The sequence below is a fragment of the Myiozetetes cayanensis genome, unplaced genomic scaffold (genome assembly GCF_022539395.1).
Source record: "Myiozetetes cayanensis isolate MyiCay16 unplaced genomic scaffold, myiCay2020 scf20-37, whole genome shotgun sequence".
NCBI classification, from domain to species: Eukaryota; Metazoa; Chordata; class Aves; order Passeriformes; family Tyrannidae; genus Myiozetetes; species Myiozetetes cayanensis.
In genome coordinates this window covers 7,018,184-7,033,103 of record NW_026087412.1, presented here as the reverse complement: position 1 = coordinate 7,033,103, position 14,920 = coordinate 7,018,184, and the positions used below count along the sequence as shown (strand labels likewise).

Below are 14,920 nucleotides of genomic sequence, written 5' to 3'. Positions count from 1 at the left end.
TTAAGTCTCTGGTAATGCCATAAAACAAATACTAACTTCTCTGTGTTTATACATTCTGCATATGATAATTTTAAAGAAAATGGAAGTGATACAGAAGATAAAGTACTTTTTTTTTTTACTTATACTAAAACTGGGTTTCATTAGATAATTACTTCAAGCATTAATATTGCACTTAATGATTAACTTACTGGTGTCTGTGTTTCAGGCTTGAATAGAATAATTCATCTGGGATATTTACTTTTAATTAGCCTTGTTCTCTTCCATATTCCAAACTTGTTTTTCAAGAAGAGGGATCCCTTTTCTCACAGGGAATGCAAAATTGCCGGTAAGGTCAGTCCAAATTCTGGAAACCTCGAGTAGCATCAAAATACTTATTTTGAATCTGAAACCATTAAAACAGATAGCTAAGCTCTTCCACGCCCTTAGGACCAAGATTTGACCTAAGAAATCTATGTGTTTATGGGTTATATTCCCTCCACCCCTCCCTTTGCCGCGGCCGTGACGCTACCGATGTCCCTCCCGTGCTCGAAGCCGCCCGTGGCGGACCATGCACAGTGTGTGTGTCTGTGCGGGCTGGATGCCGTCAGTAAATCGTGTGGGGCGGCAATCCCCGCCCGTGGCGGACCATGCACAGTGTGTGTGTCTGTGCGGGCTGGATGCCGTCAGTAAATCGTGTGGGGCGGCAATCCCCGCCCGTGGTGGACCATGCACAGTGTGTGTGTCTGTGCGGGCTGGATGCCGTCAGTAAATCGTGTGGGGCCGCAATTCCCGCCCTGCCCGGGCTGTGTCAAACCCGCCGTTGTTATGGCCACGGCGGCGCCGCCGCCGCACTGCGGCTGCGCGGGGGCTCCGTGAGGGGACGGGGCTCCGTGAGGGGACGGGGCTCCGTGAGGGGCGCGGGGCTCCGTGAGGGGCGCGGGGCTCCGTGAGGGGCCGGGGCTCCGTGAGGGGGGAAAGGGCTGCGGTACCCGCTGCCCCCGCGGCCCTCGGGAAGGGCTCGGCCCCGGCTGCCCCCGCGCTGCCACTCGTGTCCCCCCGCGCAGCGCTGCGGTCTGAAGGGTGAGGACACGGCGGTGGCCGAGGCTGTCGCTGCCGGCCCTCGCCGCTGCGGCACACGGGGGTTGGGATCTTGCGCTGCTTTCACTCGGTGAAATGAGTGCGAGTTGTTACTGCAGCTGCTCGAGCGGTGCTGTGACCTTCAGTTAGCTCTTAACTGGTGAAATAACTACGGCATCCAGGGGTTGTGCTGTGTTGTGTTGTGGTTCGATCTGCAGCTCGTAACCTGGGAGGCAAGTTAAATCAATAGCGTTAGTGCAGCTGTGACTTTCAGGAAACTCGCCAAACTCATGTCTTTCAACTTTTCTACATAATTAAATCTAGACACCTAAAAATCGAGTAAAGATGGAAATCTCCATGTAGCAAAATTAAGTCCACTGCCACCACTTCCATCAGGATGGTTTGATGGATGACTTGGAGGTAACTCCCAGGCAGTGCTCCCTGTTAACCCAGTGCCCGCCTGCCACACAAGCTGACACCATTGCCTTGAGGAACTGCTGTTACAGAAATAACTTCAATATATGCATGTATAATAATTACAGAAAGATTGATATTTTTTTGTGTAGTTAGCTGTGTTTTGAGTTTGTGGGGGTTTTTTTTTATCAACTCTGTTTCAGGGTAAATAGATTTACATCAGACAGAAGTAAATTTTCATTTTTCAGAAGGAAAATACACGTTGAGACAATTCAGCAGCTATGCCAAAGAGCAATAAGAAAGATGTCAAGAAAAAAGATGTCAAGAAGAAAGACAGTAAGACAGCAGATGGTGAGAAGGCAGAAGAATCTGTACATGCTCCTGATCCTGCACAAGATACTACAGCTGAGAATGGTTTAACAGAGCTGCCAGATTTGCAGAGTGATTCAGGGAATGCTGTGGGAGAAACTCAGGCAGCTCCAGAGATCCCAGAGGAGGCAGAGGAACCTCCAGTCCAACCTGTTCCCCGGTACCGGGAGGAGCCTATTCTTGCTCAAGTTATTGTAAAAAGGTATATGTGCTTGTTCCAAACCCAGCAGTGAATAATTCTCATTTAAGTATCTGTGCTGTACCCAGGGTCATACAAACACAGGTTTGACTCTTGATTTGAGGCACAGAATCGGGTGATTCAGACCTGTAGCACTGACACCTTATGAGACACACATATAGAATTCTGCTGCCTTCAGAAGGATGCTCTTTTAGCTTGTTCATTTTTGGTGAAGTTTTTTTTTGTTTAAATATGCAAACAGTTGGTGAAGAAACTATAGTTATATCATGTAATGTTTAGATGCTGCTGCCTTGTACTGTTTAGGGCTGCTCATATCCCTTAAGAATATCCTAAACTGGGGAAGCAGGTGAATGGCAATGCTGACAATATCCTTTGGTATTTCAAGGGGACTGTATGAAATGTTTCACGTACCAACATTCCTGATTGTAATCTAGTAAAGGGCTACCAATGTGATATTTTTTCTTAGTTGAAAGAAATATGGGTCTGAGGCAACACAACACTTATGTGAAATATTGCAAGGAAGGTTCAAAAAAGTGGAAATTTTCTGGTTCATTTTTCTATGCAAGGCACAACAACTGACCTTTGTGTAGATCATGGTAAATCCAAGATCATTTGTTTTTATTTATTATAGTGATTTAGATCTACTGGCAGTGACTTGAAATCTTCATCTTTAGTTTGCTTTCTTTGTAGCTATGAAGGTGAACAAGTCAATGGATTGTATGAGGGTGAAGGATTTGCATGTTTTGAGGGAGGGGATACTTACAAGGTGAGTGGATAATTCAAAAAAAATAAAATAGTAGTGGACCAAGTTCTATCTGTAGAACAGGCAGACTGTTTCTTTTAATGTGGGTGGAGTCTGAGCACTCAGTAGCATTGAAAGTTAGCATTAAACCTCTTGATTTTTGGCATTAAATTTGTTGGTTTCTGGCATTAAAACTCTTGATTTGAAACTAGTTGGGGAGGAATCAGTATGTAATTCTTTTGAAGTCCTGTGGGCTTCAGCTGGGGAAAGAATAAATCTGCAAATGATGCCATTCTCTTCCTTTTGAAGGGCACATTTTCTGAGGGGTTTATGCATGGACAAGGGACTTACACGTGGGCTGATGGAGTGAAGTACGAGGTACAGTACAATTGAAGTTACAACTGAACACAGTTACACCCAGTGAGATCTGCAAACTGAAGGAAAGTACCTCAGTTGTGGGAACTGGTACAACTGCAGAACTGTGGCAGTGACTTGAATCACAAGCCTGACTTCACCCAGAGAGCTGGGGGACACTCTTAGGGATTTTTTTTAACGCTGTCATTGAATCTTTCAGGGAACATTTGCTGAGAATGTGCAGATGTTTAATGGCCGTTATACGTGGAACGATGGCAGCGTCTATGAAGGATCAATCAAAGATGGAATTAGGAATGGATTTGGCTTTTTCAGGAGTGGAACTCGTCCTGTTTCTTACCTTGGCGAGTGGTGTAATGGCAAAAGACATGGCAAGGTGAGTAAGAACCAAAGGAGAGCAGGGGCCTGGGTGGTACCCTCAAGAACAGCAAGTGTTACCGAGCAAAGGTTTTGCAGAAGTGTTTTGTTCTGTTGCATGGTCTTGTGCTGTGTAGAGGTTTGTTTTCCCTAGGGATTTTTTTCTGAAGTTGTGAATGTAGTCAACACTGTAGAGCTACTGCTGGAAGGGAGTGGGTCAGAAAACTGATCTGCCTCAGAGTGAGCACTGTAATTAAGTTACCAAAGTTAGTTCTCTTCAAGTATTTCCAAGTGGTGTGAAAAGCACGGTAATGTGATGTAATATGATTTTTCTTTTGGACAGTTGGTGTTTTTTTAAGGTCTTAACTCATATTCTTCAAAGGAGGTTGCTTTTTTATTTAATTCTATCACTTCAGTTGCTTTCAGCACATCATCTCAAAGTGACTGTAAGTATTAGAGCGTGGTTTCTTGTGTCATATAATTTGTATGCGGTGTTTTATTCATGTGGGTGAATATTTAGGTATTTCAATGGCCTGTGCTGTTTGTTTCAGGGTATCATTTATTTTGATGAGGAACATGCCTCGTGGTACTCAGGTGAATGGGTCAATAACGTCAGAGAAGGATGGGGAATGAGACGGTAAATGTGACAAAAACACACTTCCTGGGTTTGTGTTTCATGGGTGTTATCAGACAGTTTCTCCTGTTGTTTCAAATGGACACAAATGCTGTCATTTCATACTCCTGCAGTGGAACAAAAATGTACAAAGTGCTCTGTGATAATAAACCAGACCTTCTTTATAACTTACATTTTTATGTGCTGTATTTCTATTGATCATTCACATGAAAGAACATCTAAAGACAAACTCCCAACTCAGCTTTAGGAAACCACAATTCAGTATTTAAAAACACACTGGATTGATTTGAGCAGATGGAGCTGCTTTATGAATAAATGACTTATATCTAGAATTACATATAAACAAATGTTTTTACTAGCTATGGCAAAGACTCTTAAAAAAAAAAAAAAGAGCTGGTTAACATTTTTAGTGGTTTGTAGGTTAAAAATAGTAGGTAAACAGTGGCTACAACCACACCTCTGTATCTGTGCCACAGCGAGCCAACTTTCAAATTAACGGTTATATTTAGCAATAATAAATTCTAAATTTATTAGCAATGAGATTTTGCATAAGCCTTTCACAAGACCAACTGAGAATTTAATATGAAGGAATCATTAGCTGTTATTGTTTTCTTGCAGCTACAAGTCTGGAAATGTCTATGAAGGTCAGTGGAAGAAAAATGTACGACACGGTCATGGAAGAATGGTGTGGTTGGCAGCTAATCAAGAGTATGTAGGACAGTGGGTGAATGGCATCCAGGTATTAACTGCTTCCCCAGAAACCTCTCTTTAGTTCCGCATCTGTCCACTGCTCTAGGAAAGCTGGATAGGGAGTTTTGTGCAATATCAAAGGAGCTTTGTATGGTTTTTACCAGTTGAGATAGTGAAAATGTGTGTTTTATTGTAAGTTGATTTGCATGTTAGCAATACTGAAATTATTAAAAGGCTTTTGATTTAGTCTTATAAAACCATAATTTAACCCCCTAATGGAAAATACAAACATTTTTCAATTAAAAAAAACCTAAAAGAATTTGAGTGTTTGTGGCTATACTTAGCCTGAGATATTACTTCAGCTGTAAGTATGTGTGATAATTTGCTTCTGTGTCACCTGTAAAATATTAGACCACACTGTTCCCTCTGGGAAAAGATGATTTTGTGGCATTTTCTGTTTCTTCCATTTATTATTCTGCTGGAAAAAGAACGTGAGCTACCTGCTCAGTCTTTTCACTCTGCTGAAGTTACCAAGCAGTCCAGCTTTGGACCATCCCGGCTCTCTGGCACATTGTGCAGGATTACAGGCAGGAGGATTCAGGCAGTCAGGGTGGCTCTGGGAGTCCTGTGATAAAATTTGCTCAAGTGTGTGTAGATCCAGTGTATCCCCTGGGTGTTTTCCCAGGCACCTTTGCAGAGCATCTGTGGCTGGTTTGAAATGCTGCAGCAATCACCTGGGGGGCCTTTATTTCAGGGAATGGCCTGGCCCTAGAGCAGCAGCAGCAGCAGCTCTTCTGGGGATGTTTCTTTCTGAACACACTGATTTGTTTTCAGCATGGATATGGCACCCACGTGTGGTTTTTCAAGAGAGCACGTCTGTCTCAGTATCCCCTGAGGAACGAGTACGTGGGTGAATTCAGACGAGGGGAACGACACGGGCACGGCAAGTTCATCTACGCCGGTGGAGCCGTGTACGAAGGCCAGTGGGCTCGTAATAAGAAGCACGGCAAGGTGAGCACTGACAAAGCTGCAGACAACAGCAGAGCAGACTGCTCTGCCCTGCACTGGGGATCTGCAGATTCCTGTACAGAAAACCCCACCCAGTTTGCAGAATCTACCCCAAAGGGCAGAGGGTCCACTGAGAGCAGCAGGAGGCCTTCCAGGGACCCCGCTGGGCCACAGGTGGACTCTGTGGTCAGCTGTGTGTTGTGTGTATAAGGAAATACGTTTCACTGGGGAGATTTTCAGTGCAATAGGTACATACAGAGTTTTGCAGTGGTTGGTCAGGATTTCACACCTCCACTGTGAGCTAATGGGTTTCAAGCTGTCCTTGCACAGAGAGGTTCTTACATAAAACAGATTTTTGAAAAAGCTGTGAGTACCACATATGCAAATTAAGGATTGCACACAAGCCTTTCTATATGTTTTTCTTCAAAATCTTTGTTCTGTGTTGATATCAAGATTAATTCTGTCTGTAGGGCAAGTTTATCTTCAAGAATGGTCATGCTTATGAAGGAGAGTTCGTAGATGATCGTCTGGTAAAAGGTCCTCAACTGCAAGTGAATGCAGTGAATGCAAAAGAGCTGAGTGCCATTGGTGCTCATTCTATCACTGGTAAGCAGCTTCACTAAACAAATTTCACTCAATTCACATTTTGTTGTTCCATTTTACTCTAATGTGAAGCTGTTTGTACTTACTCAAGAGGCAGATGAATTTCTTCAAAGAACTTGGATAAAAATGGGAGTTATCTTAATAATTAATGACTTTTACCTCCATGCTTTATTTCCTGTATGTGACACTTTGAGTGCAGTGACACAACCACTCTCCATCTTGTGATGTTTTCAGAACACTGTTGTCTGAAAGTTTCATAACATACGTAATGTCTGCATTTCCTTTTGGCTGGGGGTTAATTTGACAAAGTTACCCTTCAGTTGTTATGCTGTTGATTATGAAATCCCTACGCCTCATTATAAAGGAATCTGTTGATCAAAGTCAGTGAGATAAAAAGTAATAATACGTGTTTTATTTTTCTGTGTATGTGCATATTTATATGTTAAACTTTGTTTGTTCTAATTTATTTTATTTGCATGGTAGAAAATATCACAATCATTGATGACTCGGAAAGTCCTTCTATCCTGGGGTCAGATATTGAGCTGGATATATCTTCACTGCTTGACTTGTTCCCAAGGGAAGAGAGACAGGAAGAACTGCACCAAGTAAGAGTCTACTCTTTGATATTTTCAGTTTTCCCCTGCAGTGTCTTTCATATTATTTTATTTCTGGTTTATTTGTATTAAAATAACTCTTTCCGTTAAAGAATTATTTGGAAATCTGAAGGCCGTGAAAACAAGAAAAGCCAGAAGAATGAATAAAGAATAAATAAAAAAAGAATGAATAAACAGGATTGCCTCTTCTGAGCTTCCACTAAAAAGCAATAAAAAGAGGTTAACATATCTGGAAGGGCATTCAGCAACTACCTTTAACCACTCTGAGGTTTGTCTGCTGACAGAGGACAATTCATTTTTATCAGTCACCAAACCCCATGTATTTTAACTACTTCTGAGTAATGCTTTTGGGAACACTTAGCCAGGGATTCGCTCTTCAAAGCGGCAAGGTCAGAAAATTATCTGCCCAGTTACAGGATCAATACAAGCTGATCTCTGCTTGCTCTGAGCTGATGCTGAAAACATGGCCTGCTTCATTTAGGTGGAATGTGCTGTGCTGAGGAATATCACGATGCTGAGAAGAGTCTACAGCTTCTACAGTGCCTTGGGCTGTGTTCACTCTCCTGACAACACTTTCCTCATGACTAAGCTCCAGTTTTGGAGGTTCCTGAAGGACTGCCGGTTCCACCTCTCCAAAATAAGCCTTGCTGAAATGGATCGGGTGGTGAGAGGTTTGTGCTTCCAGTGGCTGGGGTCTGGAATCCAGGAGTTTTAGTAGTAAGCTGTGGAGAGTTGGAGTGGCAAGTTCTACCGGTAGCTTAGCTCTGGCAGTTAAGTGGCCCCAAGTCAGTACCTCTGTGCCTGTGAGTTCTCAGGGGATGCATTAACGCTTCTCCAGGCACTTCTGGTCCTTAGGTGAGAAAATACAAAATTAAAATACAGCATAAAAAATTGCACTGAAGAGCCATCTATTCAAAAAATGTGTTCTTGCCATTACTATTACCTGCAGTTTTCAGAGAAAGAGACTTAGGAGAGACAAATCTTTGTATTTTTTCATGTTCTTAACTTTGGTTTGCCTGTAGTATATTTTTTTTTCTTCCATAGAGCCAGTTCATCCATCAATTCCCTTTAGACCTGCAATGTCCCCAGTATGTGAAGGCTTTAACTCCAGCTCTGCATCCCCTTTTATTTCTATATATATGCTGAGTAGATGCATTTGTAGAAAGAGAGAATTACCTAAGATCCAGCTGTAGGTGGATGGTTCTCCCTTGATCTGCTTGTTTGGAAGTGGCACAGTGACTGCTTTGAGTCTTTCAGGAGTGTTATTACCTGTGATAGGCAGAGAAGGAGAGGATAAGAAAGGCTGACAGATCAATCTTCCTGTAAGGAATGTGAAATGTGAGCATAATAGAAATTTATTTTTTCAAAATTTTCAGGTGGTAAACAACTTCTGGAGATCCATTGTCCCCATGAGCTACTACTGTTCAGAACATTTTTATCTTACCTTGTTCATCTGGCATTTCATATCTATCATAAAAAGAACAAGTAAGTTCCATCTTGCATTGAAAATTATTTCAGTGTAATCAGTTGGAATCTTCCCAGACAGGAGTATTTTTGTTTCACCTGTAGAGAGAAGGGTCGTTGTCTGGACAAGTGTTTCTCAGAAATGATGTCCAGGAACGTTATTCCCACTGCCTGCTGTGTCCAAGGTAAGCAATGGTGTTTCTTCTGTGCAGAATTCATCAATCAGCAGCACACACATCACTGTTCTATTATAACCATGCTTTTTTACCAATTCCTTTTAAAAGGTATCTTGTTTTCTGAAGAAAGATACAGTGTTTTTGCCATGAGCTACATTGACAAATGCTGGGAGATATACAGAGCTTTTCACAGCCGGGGGCTCAACCCTCCCTTTGAACCCACCATGAAGATAAGGCAATTTGTTTGGATGTTGGATGTAATAATCTCTTTTTTTTCCTGGTTTGTGTGATTAGCTGTGCTTTATTTGTTCAGTTTATATAGGCTTTTTAGAATACTCCCTGTGGCTTCTGCACACTTGAAAAGGTAGGGCTGATGTTATTGGTGCCAACTGTCCAGCAGACATTAAAGGGATGGTTGTTCTACAGAAATTATTTATGCATTTTTTCAGGATTGAATTCTAATTTTGTACTTGGTCATTTCAGAGGATCAAATCTTAGACACAAATGTTTTAAGGGAATATAAATACTTTTTCTGGTCCCTCCTGTGTCCCTCTCCACCCCATCCTATCAAATGTGTGTATGAACATGCCTTATTGTTAGAATTCAAAGACTGGCAGCTATTGAAATAACTCCTAATAATATATTTACTGCAAGATGACCATGAGATTCTTTATTAAAATTCAGTAATTCCGAGACAGATCAAGATTACTCTGAAGATAGGGAACAATTCCTATTAACATGCCTGGGGTTTGGGTGACTGTCACTTTATAAATCCAAGCCATTTTTTCAGGAAAAAAAAAATCAGATGGCAAAATTGTAACTTTTTACATTTTTGTTTATAAGCTTTCCACAAGCCTCTCTTTTAACTCTGTTTTTGCGGTCTAAGGAATATTCCCATTGGCTTCAGTAGGGCCAGAATTTCACTGTGTTAATTCCACAAGTGGAAATACCATTTGAAACCAATAGAAATGTGGGTACTGGCTTTACAGGGAGGTAGATGAGGTTCATGTGGGAATGCCTTAAGTTAACATGTTACATGTTAACATGTAACCTTTACTCTTACCCAGGAATTGAAACTTTTCAACCAACAATTAACTGTTTCGAGACTTGTGAAAATACTTGTCAAAGTTGGTGCCTCTCGACGTTCTAGGACTGCTATCAACATGGAAACGGAGGTGTGTATGGAAAAAAACATAGTTCATGGCTACAGGAACAATTAAAATTGCTTTTAAAAACTGCTGCAAATACTATCCTACCTTTATTGGGGGGAAAAAAAAAAGTACAAACTCAAGCCTCTATTTTTGTCTTCCTTTATTCTGCCTGTACCTTTTAGTTTAGTTCATGTACATCTATATTTTTCTTAATATCCTACTCCTCTTAGTACAGTCTCAGCATCTGGCCCATCCAGGTAACTCCTTAGGGGTGCCACAGCCCGCAGGGGGACATCACTGCCAGGACACTCCTGCTGCTGCTGCTGGGAGTTCTGTCTGAGGAGCTGCCTGACAGGATGTGTATCAGTGATTGCACAGAGATCAATCTCTGCACTTCCAGCTGCCAAGGCTGTTGAGGCGGATCAATAACTAAGATGTGAACCCAGTGAGCCTGAAAATCTGGTGATTCCAGAAACCTGGTTAGTGCCCTGTGAAGTGCTGCCACCTCAGTGAGGCTGAGTAGTGACTGTAGAAGACTCCTGTGCTCCCCCAGAGCTGGCTCAGTCTGCAGGGTTCTCACCCTTCAACAATTAGCTCTTAGTCAGCAACAGTCTGTTGTAATTACTTGACTGAATTTGTTTTAAACAGCTAAACTGAACACACAGTGTAAGTCTTACAGGGGATCCATCTTACACCCATTCTTGGCATTTTTTGAAGCTTTGTATGCAAGTAAAATATTTTAGGTAATAGCGGTAGCTGTGAGTTACTTGTTAGGGAAATTTCTTACAGCTGTAGATAAATCAAAAATTCTATGCAGCATTTTAGTTCAATATGCCTTGTATAAGATGTAACACAGTGTATCACCTCCTGAATTTATTGAGCTTTGGATGTTTTCAGTTTTTCTTCAGAAGAAGAGGTGTTTGACTAGTCAAGTGAGACTTCACAATCACTTCTGAGTTCTTTGCTTGCTCAGTTACACATGCCTGTTAATGAGGGGATTTTGCAAAAACGAGTGAATGTAACCATTGTGTTTCTTTTACTCCAGCTGGTTTTTCTGGAGTTTTTTGAAGCTCTCCTGGAATGTGCAGTGGTGTACGTTACCCCTGACATGGCTAAGGAGCACATGGCTCAGGATGATCAGAACGGAGCTGGCTTTAGATTCAAGAATTTCTCCAGGGAAACCTCAACTTTGTCCCTGTACTCAGGATATTCTCAGGTAAAATTAATGCAGACCTGTTAAATATTATTATTTCCACTTAGAGGGTGAAGTCAGGCCCTGCAGATTTTCTGTTTCCTGAATGTAGAAACCAATTTCCTCTTTTTGCATAAAAAATTGTTTGATTGGGTCCTTCTGCTTTTTCTGTTTCTTGCTACCTTAAATTGTAACATCAGTTTTAACACATCTGCACATTTTCCTAGATTACTATAAATACACATAAAACACTTGCAAACTCTCTGAAGGGGAACAGATTGGTTGGCTGGTGGAAGGCACGTCTCTCCTGCTTTAAGCTGACTGTCCAAAGTGGCATTGCAGCTGTAGTAGGTAGCAAGCCTTGCTGTTCCCCAGCTAAACTTCTGAATAAGGATTTTGGAGGTTGTAAGATGCTGGTGCAATTTGGATGCACAGGGGTAGTTGAAGGCATGAATTAGAATCATTATCATCTGGAATTATGTACAAGGTGAAAGCATTTTTATTAACTCAAAGAGCATTCACAAACACCTCATTTCACAGAAAAGAAAATCTTAATTTCAATTTACTGAGGGTAAAATTCATCTTGTGTTTACATTTCCCTAGTGCATGTACAGCAGAAGTCCAATTGGTGCAGACATAAACAATGCCGTTGCTGAGGCAGCTGAGCTGTGCATCAGCAGCAGATGAACAATAGTATGTAGAGCAACATGTGAGAACAGAGGAACATGTCTAAGAACAGGAGCTTTTCATTCTCTGTAGTTCTGTCTTTCCCTAGCCCTGAAATAGGATAATCCTACTTGCCTGGCAGGTATCAAAGGTGAAGTGTTACCTGCTAATACCTGAAAAGGTGAAACACTATTGCAATTTAAATGTTCTGAGAGAGGCACGACTGCAGAATGCATTTGGTTGGCAGAAAGCTTTGGGGATGGGAATTTGCATGACTCAGAGGGACTTGGGATCTCACTTTTTAATTTGAACACGAGCCCAGATGTTGAGTAACTGAATTTAAAACTTCTTGCCAGCCACTGAGATCTTGTGAAGAGAAAGAGCAGTGTCAGCAGGCATCTCTTCTGGGTGAGTACTGCAGTTCCAAAGGATCTATAAAAATAGAGGAGATTCACTCTTTCTGCAGCTTTCAAGATGAAAAGCTTTCCATACCTGCTGCACACAGATGGGCAGGTTTGAAGCTCTGAATTTTCTATGCTCTTTAATTAGGAGCGATCACTTTTTCCTTAAAAATAACTTAAAAGGCTTTTTAAACCTTAATTCTTCCTGTTCTGCCCCACTCATCTGGGCATGGAAACAAGAGATTGAACTCTGCACTGTTGTCTTCATTATAGACAAACTTTTCATAATTTCAGAAGTATTTCAACCACAGGTCTAGCTGTCAGGTCAGGGGACAATCTATATTTGTTTGTGCTGAACACCAATCTTGATGTTTATTGCACAGAATTAAAGAGTGACTTCTTTTAATTTTCTTTCTTTGCAACATTAGAGACTGTCCTGTCATTTGCCCCAGCTTGTGCAGACACCAACGATGATCCGTCGTTGTTCAGCTGGGATGCAGGGAAACAACCAGATGCCTCTCCAACAAAGGAACTGGCAGGTAAAGCATTCCTACTGATTTAATATTAACACCTCCCCCCCCAAAAAAAATCCCTTGTAGCTCTTGAACTGTGAAATTTTAGTTGCATATGCAGATTTCAGCTTGTCACAAGAGGGCAGTAAATGAACATCGATTCTGGAGGAAGATTTTTTTTAAAAAAACTTAAAATATTTTTAAAAAGAAAATGAAACTTCATAAATAAATTAGACATTTAAGTATTGACTTAAAAGGTTTCCCCAATTTTAAGATGCCACATTTTATTTGTAGGGCATCTATAAACTGTAATTTGTATTTACTCTATGATAAGCTCAATCTGTAAGCCTGCTTGTTCAATGTCTTGGACAAATAAAATATATTACTATATATTTTATATTACATTATATATTACTATATATACATATATATGCACATTATATATTACTATATATTTTATTATATATATATATATTAATATTTTATTATATATATATATACAATGTCCTGCTTCTTTTATTTAGTATAAGAATTATTCCTAGTGGTGTGCCACCATTAGCTGGGATAAGATGCCTTATGTTAGGACAGGCCAATATTCATGCAGAAGAAACATCAGTAAGAGCACTTTTTTTGTACCATCTTCTGGCTGATTAGCAGATCTCCTCAAGGATTGGGTTTTTGTGCTTGTTAAATGTTTCCTGCTGATAAAGAACTCAAAACCAAGAACATAGGTAGACAAGGATCTTTGTGTGGTCAGCAGCTCTTTCACTGAGATCTGATCACTGAAAAGTTGCACATCTGAAAAAAACCAGTGTTTCTTCAGGCCCCTGACCTGGGCCCTGTCCTGTTTTCTGACAGCCATGACAACTGGATGTTTGCATTCCCTTCTCTTTGTGCTCATTTGCTCCTCCATTCCCCCTGCCCAGAAGTCACAGATCCAGAACTGTCATCAGGTCACTGCAGAAAACAATTCCAGGATTAAAGGGGAGAGTCCACAGCTTTTTGGTGCCATTCCCAGGGCCAAGGCACTCTGAGGCCCCACCAAAGGGCCATCCCTTGCCCATTGCATCATTCCAAGGGTCTCTGAGTGTCATGTCCTGGACATGCAGGAGCCAGTTCCCCATTGCACTGACACAGAGCTGCAACACTGCACTCCAAACCACATTTGAAATAGAAGTGCCCTGCTAAATAAGCATGTTTAATTTACGTGTTGCAGATGAAGCAGAAGAAGACAGAACTGAACAAGATGAGGAATTTTGTCTGTGGATGTGTCAGGTGGAAATCTTTTTCACAACTAAGCTCTTCCCTGCTTACCAGCAGGAGAAAGTGCTGAGGCAAAAAGTAGAAGAAAAGCAAAAGGAGGATGTTGAATTAGCTGAGCTGAGAAAGATCAAGGATGTGGAGCTGGCAAAGTAAGTGTGGAATCTTGTCTTGCAGTACTGTTACCTCTTATCTTCCTCTAACAAAATTATTGAAAATGAGAAATGTGCTTAAGGAAGCAGTTTAGCTTACTGGAACTGGAAAACAGACTCATCCAGGTGTAATTAGTAACACAGAGAATGTAACTGCCTGGAGTAACAAAGACAGGTTGCTTTCAGGTTACAGAACTCCTAACTCTGATATTTCCTGGCAAGGACAGTTAAGGTATGTTTGGACTTGAAGTGGTGGTTGGACAGACTGTGCTTCTCTCCACTAGGACAGTTCATCCTGCTCGGGCTGTGAGTAGGGCTGGAGTTGCTCAGCCAGGATAAATCTGTCTCTCCCCTCCTGCAGTTCATTAAATTCCAACTTTGTCCATTCAGACTCATTGCTGAGAGAGAAGCAGAAGAGGAAAGAAGACGAGAAGCAGCTGCAGCAGAAGCAGCAGTTGCCTCCCAGAGCATGGACGTTGAGGCGTCCGAGGATCCTGAGCCACAGGAAGGGTCCCCACGGAAGGGAAGCAGAGCCCGCCTGTCGAAGGGGGAGGCACAGAGCGGAGAGCTCTCCCCAAGGAAAGATTCCCACGGGAAAGAACCCTCCCAGAAGAAAGAGGCCCACAAAAAAGCCCCCTCAGTGAAGAAAGAGGCCAACCAGAAAGCCCCCTCAGTGAAGTCAGAGGCACAGAAGGCAGCACCTGCAGGTAACAAGGTGCCTGCGAACAAGACAAGGAAACCCTCTGGTAAAAACCACTGAAACTTCAAACCAGTTCTCTTCAAATAGAAAAAAAAACCCCCAAACCAACACCAGAACAACACTTGTAGGGAGCTGAAAAAATTATAAGACTGTGTGCACAAGAATTGATTTCAAAGGGAAACTGTTTC

At 41.7% G+C, this 14,920-nt stretch overlaps 1 protein-coding gene across 5 annotated transcripts; it reads left to right on the top strand.

Moving 5' to 3' along the window:
* The first annotated feature begins 176 nt into the window (after positions 1-176).
* LOC126640908 (radial spoke head 10 homolog B2-like) lies at positions 177-14,914 on the top strand. Of its 5 annotated transcripts, none has more exons than XM_050317107.1 (20): positions 177-330; positions 1,719-2,041; positions 2,729-2,804; positions 3,090-3,158; positions 3,355-3,528; positions 4,061-4,146; positions 4,762-4,882; positions 5,668-5,844; positions 6,312-6,447; positions 6,928-7,049; positions 7,540-7,729; positions 8,435-8,543; positions 8,628-8,707; positions 8,807-8,955; positions 9,766-9,873; positions 10,895-11,065; positions 12,064-12,115; positions 12,537-12,647; positions 13,837-14,032; positions 14,423-14,914. In XM_050317107.1, exons 2-20 carry the CDS (start codon positions 1,752-1,754, stop codon positions 14,790-14,792), a joined length of 2,787 nt encoding a protein of 928 aa, XP_050173064.1. In that variant the 5' UTR covers positions 177-330; positions 1,719-1,751; the 3' UTR covers positions 14,793-14,914. The 5 variants fall into 5 exon arrangements, with proteins under 5 accessions (XP_050173064.1, XP_050173068.1, XP_050173066.1 ...); XM_050317109.1 differs by having other exon boundaries at positions 189-330; positions 1,674-2,041; XM_050317110.1 differs by lacking the exon at positions 177-330 and adding an exon at positions 1,003-1,059 and having other exon boundaries at positions 1,674-2,041.
* Positions 14,915-14,920: the final 6 nt, after the last annotated feature.

Bases quoted from the DNA above. Each gene is read 5' to 3' on its own strand.
- LOC126640908 (XM_050317107.1), top strand. From the start codon at position 1,752: ATGCCAAAGAGCAATAAGAAAGATGTCAAGAAAAAAGATGTCAAGAAG. The intron at 2,805-3,089 runs GTGAGTGGATAA...TTCCTTTTGAAG, and splicing joins AGGGAGGGGATACTTACAAG to GGCACATTTTCTGAGGGGTT. The intron at 8,708-8,806 runs GTAAGCAATGGT...TCCTTTTAAAAG, and splicing joins CACTGCCTGCTGTGTCCAAG to GTATCTTGTTTTCTGAAGAA.